Consider the following 8,876-nt stretch of genomic DNA (forward strand, 5'->3'; position numbering starts at 1 on the left):
ACCTGGCTTGATGTGTCCGGAATAAACCACCCATAAAAAATTTGTGAGGTTTGCTCGAATTCGTTCCCGAACGAATGAAACTACGAAAATTGCAAAGGTTGCGATGGATTGACGGATTAAGACAAAGCAACATTAGACAAGAAAGTGCCTCCCTAGATTTTCGATGAAAAATTGACCCTTATTTAGGTGTTAGGCACGCGATAAATGCCAGGAAAACTGCAGTTCGTTGATGCGAGTAAACACGCAACCAGTGTTCAGTAATTTTATCCACTCGGCCACTGATGGACCAAAAGAATACGAAAGACAGCGAAGAACATTTCGCTCATGATTGTCCCCTTGTGTTTGGCGTAAACTAGTTTCAACATCTACTATTGTAAAATTTTTATATTTCGATTCCTGCCTGTTTTATTCCTCGGATCATGGTGGTTAAGGCGTCAGCCAACGGTTAAGAAATTACTTAATGTAAGTTGCTTAAATAAAATTTACACAAATCAAATACTACTTTTTTCACCTTAGTAAAAAATCCTTTTTGAAAAATTTTTTCCACTAAAATTGCATTGCGCCTAATACTTAACTTGAGCTTAGAATGGCTTTGTGGAAAAATTAAGAGATTTACAACGAAATTTTTGCTGACAATTGAAAGTGTTCGACGAATAATAGATCTTCAAAAACACTTGGCGGGTGCATTACTGATTTATTTCGTTAGTTCCAAAGTTTATATCATTATAAACAGTTTGAAGGAATTATTATCAGATTAAAGCAATAGTGAAAAGAATTGTTCGTTCACTCGCTTACTTGACGGCTTGCCTCTACCGAGCCTTATGATATAAAGATTACAATGAAGATTACAAAAATTGTTTTGTAATTAATATAAAATGAAAATGTTATTAATTAAATGATATTAATAATTCTTTATTCTTACAAGTACAGGCGGCATGAAATTATTTCCTTCGTCGATGACAAAATATCAAGCCCCAAAAATATCACTTTTACGTTATTTTTAACTGCTGTATATTTATAACAATTTTGAATGTTTTGTTTAATTGATGTTTTTATTTTGTATTATCGTATTATATTATTTAGTTTGTTTTGCAATTTCATTTCGATTTATTAACATTTTTATATTTAAATAAAAAATTTAAGATAATTAAATCAAAGTACAAGAGAAATTTGTAAAATTAAATTCGATTCGAAGTAGAATTCGAAAATTGTAAAATTAATTCGAAATAAAGCTATTAATCATCATTATTCTGAATTTGCTTAAAAGAATTTTATAAGTTCATTAAAGATGATGGTTTATAAGATATTCTTCGTTACTTTTTGTTATATTTTTGATTTTTCTCACAGTACCATTGATATTAATAGAGCCGAATTACAAATGGTGGCAGATAGCCTTACTTCCAGCGAATGTAGACGTCTTTTGGAGAGTTTGCATCGAGACGACTACATTTTGGATCCATTTCCGTCGGGTAATTAATTAAATTCTAACGATAAGTGTTTCATAATACATTTTGAACGTTTATATTTCTAGGCAATCACGAACCAAAAAACATCCCGTGTCTTCGTTTGCTTGAACATTGGAATACGCACGAAGCAAAGAATGAAACATATCATTTACTAGCTCTAAGACTGGAACAAATGGGAAAAATTAATGTAGCTGATCGATTATCACGAAGTGTAAATCGCGAAGTATCCAACGCATTGAGGAGAGATTTTCATTTACCAGAAATCGAAGATCCAGAGGAGGAAAAACATCAAGACATTTCAAATGTGGATATTTCCAAACTATTTTTATCAGACAATATTGTACGTAGATCACCAACGAATCCAATGTACATCGTTATTGTTATATTATGTTCTTGCATTTCCGTAATTATAGTAATTATTGTCATTATTTCATTAGTCGAAAAATTTCTTCCGGATGTTTATGAAAGAATGAGAATTATTTTTTATCAGTCATTCACAGGCTATTCACCACCTGAAGAACGTCATTACATGTGTTGTTAAGTTCATCTTCTGCTTGAAAATTACTTATATATAATATGTACTTGGTTTTATTAATATTAATATTAACCTAAATCTACAATTCTGATGTAATGATTTGATATAAAGAATTATATATTTAAAATTATAAAATTCTAAATAAAATAATTCACTTGATACTTCAGTTCTAAAACTAAAGCATGGATGACCGGATAGCTATGGTGATTGTTGCATTAACTAATCGATCTGGGAAACCCAGGATCTAATTTAGAAGAGTAACTCGAGAATTTTCCCGGAGTGTTCCGTTCTTTATCACCCAGCTACCCCTCAACGTGGGCCTATGAAGAGCATGAGAAAAGACCCCTTGCTATGCACAGAGCAGAAAGATTAAAAAAGTCGGTAATGTATGATTTATGTATTATTGAAATAAGCATAATACGTATTTACGGATGGAATGAGATATCGAAATTTGAAGAATAAACTTATTTTCCCATCAGAGATTAAGTGGATGAAACTACTAAACAATGGTAGTTGGTCACGGGTTCGCGCTTCACTAGCAGGTTAACCTCATGAATTTTTCCGTTTGTTTATCTTCAGTCAATAACTCTTAAACATGGACCGGTTTCTCATAGCAAGTCTTCCTGGAAAACACCCACTTCCTTGCCAGATCACCTTATTCCATCGATCCGATTCATTCGTAGTTCAGATGACGACCTACGATTTATGGAACAAGCAAATTCTATGGACCGATGAAACCCGTTTTTGTTTGAATGGTATGTGAACACTTACAACTATTTGGTCTGGAAAAAACATATACGTTTATCAATAAATTTCCTTGCATTAACCAAAAATCACAGTGTGGTGCGGATTCTCGGTATCTTTCCTCATTGGACAGTAGTGTTTTGAAGAAAACACTGTATCTGAGCTAATGACATTAGATACGGAGACATGATTCTAAACTTTGTCATTCCCGCACTTCAACAACGAAATTGTTTAGATACCACAATCTTTATGTAAGATGGAGCACTCCTAATATTGGCGTCAATGTGCAAAAGTTATTGCGTACTTTATGAATGGAAAAGCTGAATAGCCAATGGCTTCCAACAGCACCTGTGATCTCCAGACTTGTGATTTTTGGTCATGGGCAAACTTGGAGAGTCTCATTTATCAGAGCGATGTTCAACTTATTGTTTTATATAGCAGAATTTCTTTGCATGTGCGACAACTGCACCCAAGTCAGTTACGTTCCACCATCGAGTGCATTGCCCATGCTTTAAAATAGAGAAATGGCGGGCATGTATATAAGTTTGGCTTATTGGTTACTTGAAAATTTTCATTCACTTAGTTTGACACGCATAAAATTATTATAACGTTGGTCTGAAGTGAAAAATTTGTAGCACAAAATTTGCAACATTTCAGGGAAAGCTAAAACACAATTTAAAAAATTGGGTTTAGATAATTAAACTGCTTAGCGGTTTAAAAATCTAGCAACGAGTTGCGTAACTTTCCCGGCTGTTATGAGATTTTACTTAAAAAATAACTTTTATATTATCATACATAAGTTCAAGATTATTTTCACATTTGAAAAAAATATTTTTACTTTTGAAAATCAAGACAATACGAACAATGTTCGAATCCTTTAAATCCTCTTACACTCAATTAAGGGACTAAATAATAAGCAAAAATCTTCATAAAATTAACCGATAAACACTATTAAAAATTACACATTATAAATGATCACGACGTCGATCTTTCATTGTAGGATTCGACGTCTACAAAACACTAAAAAGGTGTTGTTTATACATAACAATCAAATATTGTCAAACCTCGTTATTACGTTATCACTTTGTGCAAAGTCCGTGTTAAATGAGTAGATTTGAGGTCCCGTGGAGGAGGGAGAATATGCATTTCAACAGTGTTAAGCTTAGTTCACACTGAGCGCGAATCGCTGTCGAAAACGAAAAACAGAGCGAATAACCAGTCAAACATGACTCGTTTGACGGGTTATTCGCTCTGTTTTTGCCTTCGCCAACGAATCGCGCTCAGTGCGAACTAAGCTTTAGTTTTGTTAATATAAAATGTCAAGTTTAAAGTCCATTCGACTTTGTATTAACAAAATTTTAACTTTTTAATAAAAAGTAAAATACATATATAATACGAGTCCAATTTTGTTTGCCATGTTTAATCGCTAGGAACAACTATTTCCATTGCAGAGACAACCTTACAAAGAAATATTATATTTTTAATTGTGTTGGGATTGTCACCTGAGGACATTTTAAACTGTTTTGTGTATTTGTGCCTCTAAAGAAAGGTTGTATCTGCAATGGAAATAGTTGTTCCTGGACATGGCAAGCAAAATTGGACTCGTATCCAGATGTATTTTACTTTTTATTAAATTGTAATTCTGCCAGCCCTTTTCTCAGCCCTTTTCTACAAACAAAAAAAAAAGTTTTAACTGTATTTTCGTGTTGTAATTACAAAATAACAATGTCATTACAAACAAAATAAAAATTTCATTCAAAAAGTTAAAGCCAGTTAATCTATAAAAGAAATTTAAATTTTATTCTGTTATCATCAATATCATTTTTAAATTTATACAGTATAAGGAAATAAATTGAATCATAAAAATCTGTAATTATTTAAAATATTATTATATAAAATATTTCCTTGACTTTTCCTCGTAGCTATTTCTCAGAAATTCGGTTATATATTTCGCAAAAAGTTTGACCTAAACTTGTCTTGTGGCGGACAAATAAATCAACATTCAAGGTGTCACAGAAGCGATTCTTACATAATTATTCCGAGAGAAGAATCATTGGAGAAATTCAATTGAAATGATAATTCGATGGATGAAATTACAAGAAAACTGTTCGTTCAATTATTAATATAATTGGTTTATGCCCATTAACTTTGGGTGAGTCTATATGATAGTTGCTAAGTAAGCAAGCCAATCACATGAGCGGTTTTATATAAAACGGGTTATGCTTCTTACTGCTTGCCACATAGACCTTTTGTTGTCTGAATAGTAGTGACTAGAGATAGGATATCTGGGTACTATAAAATCAAAACCTATGAGTTATAATTTTTATAACTTGTATGGCTTTTATTGTCTAGATATCCTAGTCTTAATTATAAGTTATCACTAGAATAGCTCATTGTTTGGATTTGAAGTTTCCATTGCTCACTAAAATCCCGTAGAATACTTTATGTTCAAGAGGTTTGAGGGAGTGTATGCCCCATTACTAAACTCCCATAGAATACTTTATGTTCTATAGAAAACGTAATTTATTTGTTTTTTAAGATATTATAGGATTATAATGGAATTGGTCCGAATGAATGAAAGTTGAATATGAAACTAATCTTGAAATACAGTTGATGTTTGTTTTATTAAGTCATGGCAACGCAACACTTGGGCTATCTTCCTAGGGGGAATGCCTTCCGGGAGGTCTTTTTTTAAGGGTAACTGGCCCCTATTCGGGCCTTACAGAAGTGGAGAAAACCCAAAAAACTCCACATGGCCAGCCCGTCCGGGCGAGGCGAACTCCCAGTGTTCAGGGAACGGTACCGCTTGGCCACTGGTGGGCCAAATACAATTGAATCCTGTCTATCTTGAATCTTACAGAAACAAGAAAAAAAATTTGGGATAGACAGGTTTCGAGATATAAAGGTTCGTACACAGTAAACAGTAGTAAGTTTGATTGGAGGTACGGTATTTTATTAATACATTAGCAAGTACAGTACATACCTGTATAAATAAAACATTTTGACATATCTTAACAGAAACAGTCAATAGTTTCTGATACCCGACTTTTTTTTTAATTAATAAAGCGCAAGTCAAACTTTGTAGCCAGTCAGGGAAAAAGCATCATTAATTGCGAGTATGTAGGGCCTACTATATTACAAGAGATGTTTTTCAACTGTAATTTATACTATCAATACCGATCTTTGAAATAGCAATTGACACTTCAGGCCATAATTTGCTTAGAAGTATCGAAAGAGTTTTTCAAGTTCTTCGTGGTTTTGGACAGTCCAACAATGGGAACAGTCGAGTAATGAAGCAAACTTTTTTATTATTCGACTGTTCTTTCTATTAATGTCTCGTTGCTTTCAGAATGGAAAAAAATTATAAATTTTGATATAAATTATTTAATTTTTCATAAATTCCTTATAAAATAATTTTAAAAATTTGTATTATTGTACAAATTTGAGACCATTTAACAAATTTTAATTTGGAGTACGATCAGAAGAACCGGTTTGAATATACTAAGTATAGAAAAACTGCATTATATTATTATATAACAGTTTTCTTAGAAATTGCTTATATTTCAATTGTTCAAGAGAACAATTCTCTTTGTATTTAAACATAATACAGTATTTTATTTAAGTTAAATGCACAATAATAAAAATATAGTCTAAAAATAAAATGCGATTCTTTACAAGCTAAATTCATACATTTAAAAAAATCTCTTTTCTACCTTGCAGGCCCTAAGAAGGCCTTTTTCATATCCATAATTGATTCGACTGGGCCCAATATAGGAGCGGTCGATTGAGGAAAAAACAAAGGGCCCCGATATATCCTGTTCAATTCGTTCAAGAAAATTCGGATTCGAAGGCCCCCTCCCAGAACAGAAAGCGAATGGTTCTGCTCTGGAGGGCCTTTACTGATTGGACTATTCTAATTTTTATAAAGTTAGATTTGAGCTGTTCTGTATTATTAGATTTTAGAAAATTTTAACACAATTTTTTAAATAAAATAATTACTGACAAATGATGACATTATTTATAAGTCAAATGGCCTGTCAGGTAATAATTTTTGAGCAATTACTTTCTAATTAATTAAAAATTAAATCATATATGTCGTTTTCAAAGTACGAAAAAACTTAAAATTTCTATTTCCACCCCTTGACATCAAGTCAACGAAACTTGACGTCAATGGAGACATGTCTAGCTACCTTTGAGTTATCTCGACCCCTGTAGAACGTGAGGTCAATCGTGACGTAAATCGAAATACTTTTAAAGTAAGAAAACATATAAAGCCAAGAATATTTGGGAGAATTATATTATCGAAGATTTAAATGAGAGACAAGCTTAGAAAAAACGTATAGGTCTTTAAATGGGTCTGGTATTAGCAAATCTATCTACATAAATAACTTCGACTTTATAATAGTTTAATTTTAAGTAGAAATGGGAGCAAATTCATAATAAATTTCACTAAACTTTCCCTTTTATTCAGGTTGGCTACTCTATTGAGAATGATCTAAATATTCGTTAAGGGTCAATATTATGTTACAGAAATATGGGACAATCTCTAACTCTTTTTATACAGTACTTAGAATGGGGAAAACTTTAAATTCAATTTATATTAAATAATAGATTTAAAAGAGACTTCTTCTAAATGAGCTTACGTATCTCTCTGTTGTTTACGAAATTTTGATTTTTTCCTTAATTTCTCTTCCCTTAAGATTTATTTTTATGATTTGAAATAATGTTAATTTCATTTATTTTTAAATTATGACGTGCCACCTCTTTAACACCAGATAAGCTCTCATTATGAGGCAGGACGAATCCATAATAAGCATATTAAAAGCCCATGTTAGTGTCTAAAGAGTGAAAAGAGCGAAAAAGACCGTGGTTTAGGAAAATTTTTAATGATATTAAAAATAATTATATAGCTATATACTTATGCAATATCGCTAACAAAGAGTATCTTTATAATCATAAAAATCTGTGTTAATTATTTGAATTATCATCGTGAATTTAGTAATGTAATTATGGACATTAAACAATAATATTTACGTCTCTGACGTTTAAAAAATTAAAATTTATTTATTATTTTTAAACATTATAACATTATAAAATGAAATTTGAAGATAAACATTTCGATTTTTATACCTTTCCAATGATAATTTAAATGATATATCTTATGTAAATTACTAAGTATTTACTATGTAAATGAAGAATATTCACAATTAAAACGTGTATGTTTCGACCCCTCTACGAAGAAAACAAATTATTTACTCGAATAGTTTAACAACTATGCATATAAATAATTTGTTTTCCTCTAGGAAAGTGTGAAAATGGGTAAACTTTAATTATGAAATCTTTACATAGTATTTACATAGAATTTTAAATAGACGTTTATACGATATTTACACTTATCTTCTTAAATAATTAATTGAGCGTATAATATGATTATATTCTGTGAAAACTGATGATAATTTTACACCAAGACAATTGATTTTAGAACGTAGAGCAGTAGTTCTTAATTTTGTTTTGAAGCAGACATCTTGATTGATTAATTTTGCACCTATGTGTTTGTGTGACCCGTCTGATATCTAATAATTTAATGTATTTAAATTTTAGATGAAATCTTGGGTATCAAGGAGTCGAGACATTCTTAGAAGCTTGTGACACTGAGTCCAGACTGAAACTATTTATATACAGATTTATGAATAAAAAATATCCCAAGTTTTGCTTTTAATAATAATTTTGAAAATGAAAAAAAAACTATTAGATGGATGAACTATTGACAGAAAAATCACAGAATGTGAGCTTCAAACCATACATCTATTGATCGGTTAATGTAACCGATACAACATATTGCACAGCGATTTGAGTGGTGCAATATGTTAAATTTAAAGCATTACGAACTGCAATTTCTTCAGTACATTTTATGAACCTACGATGCACACTGTTTTCCCGGAATGGAGTGTATAACCGTTACAACGTGCACCTCTGGATAGAGCGTTTTTCACGATGCACGCAAAATATTCATTGACGGCACCCGAATAGTGACTGATATCTGAAAACATCTTAAATACAACGGTGGACGTACGGCTTGATGACTTGCCAATGCAACTAAAGCAGAATTTGTACTGACACGATGGTACACC

At 31.5% G+C, this 8,876-nt stretch overlaps 1 protein-coding gene across 2 annotated transcripts; it reads left to right on the plus strand.

The window, feature by feature from the left end:
- Positions 1 to 1,201: 1,201 nt before the first annotated feature.
- On the plus strand, positions 1,202 to 2,421 carry LOC111638254. 2 transcript variants are annotated; one of them, XM_023383923.1, is made up of 3 exons: positions 1,202 to 1,469; positions 1,532 to 1,806; positions 1,904 to 2,098. In XM_023383923.1, the coding sequence occupies exons 1-3, from the start codon at positions 1,289 to 1,291 to the stop codon at positions 1,937 to 1,939; spliced, it is 492 nt and encodes a 163-aa protein (XP_023239691.1). In that variant the 5' UTR covers positions 1,202 to 1,288; the 3' UTR covers positions 1,940 to 2,098. The 2 variants fall into 2 exon arrangements, with proteins under 2 accessions (XP_023239691.1, XP_023239690.1); XM_023383922.1 differs by having other exon boundaries at positions 1,532 to 2,421.
- The last annotated feature ends 6,455 nt before the right edge of the window (positions 2,422 to 8,876 follow it).

This window comes from Centruroides sculpturatus, unplaced genomic scaffold, assembly GCF_000671375.1.
Source record: "Centruroides sculpturatus isolate CEXI.00-Female unplaced genomic scaffold, Cexi_2.0 scaffold938, whole genome shotgun sequence".
Taxonomy (NCBI): Eukaryota; Metazoa; Arthropoda; class Arachnida; order Scorpiones; family Buthidae; genus Centruroides; species Centruroides sculpturatus.

Excerpts from the sequence above, each read along its gene's own strand:
- LOC111638254 (XM_023383922.1), top strand. The coding sequence starts at position 1,289 with ATGATGGTTTATAAGATATTCTTCGTTACTTTTTGTTATATTTTTGAT. Across the intron at positions 1,470-1,531 it reads TTTGGATCCATTTCCGTCGG|GCAATCACGAACCAAAAAAC; the intron begins GTAATTAATTAA and ends TTATATTTCTAG.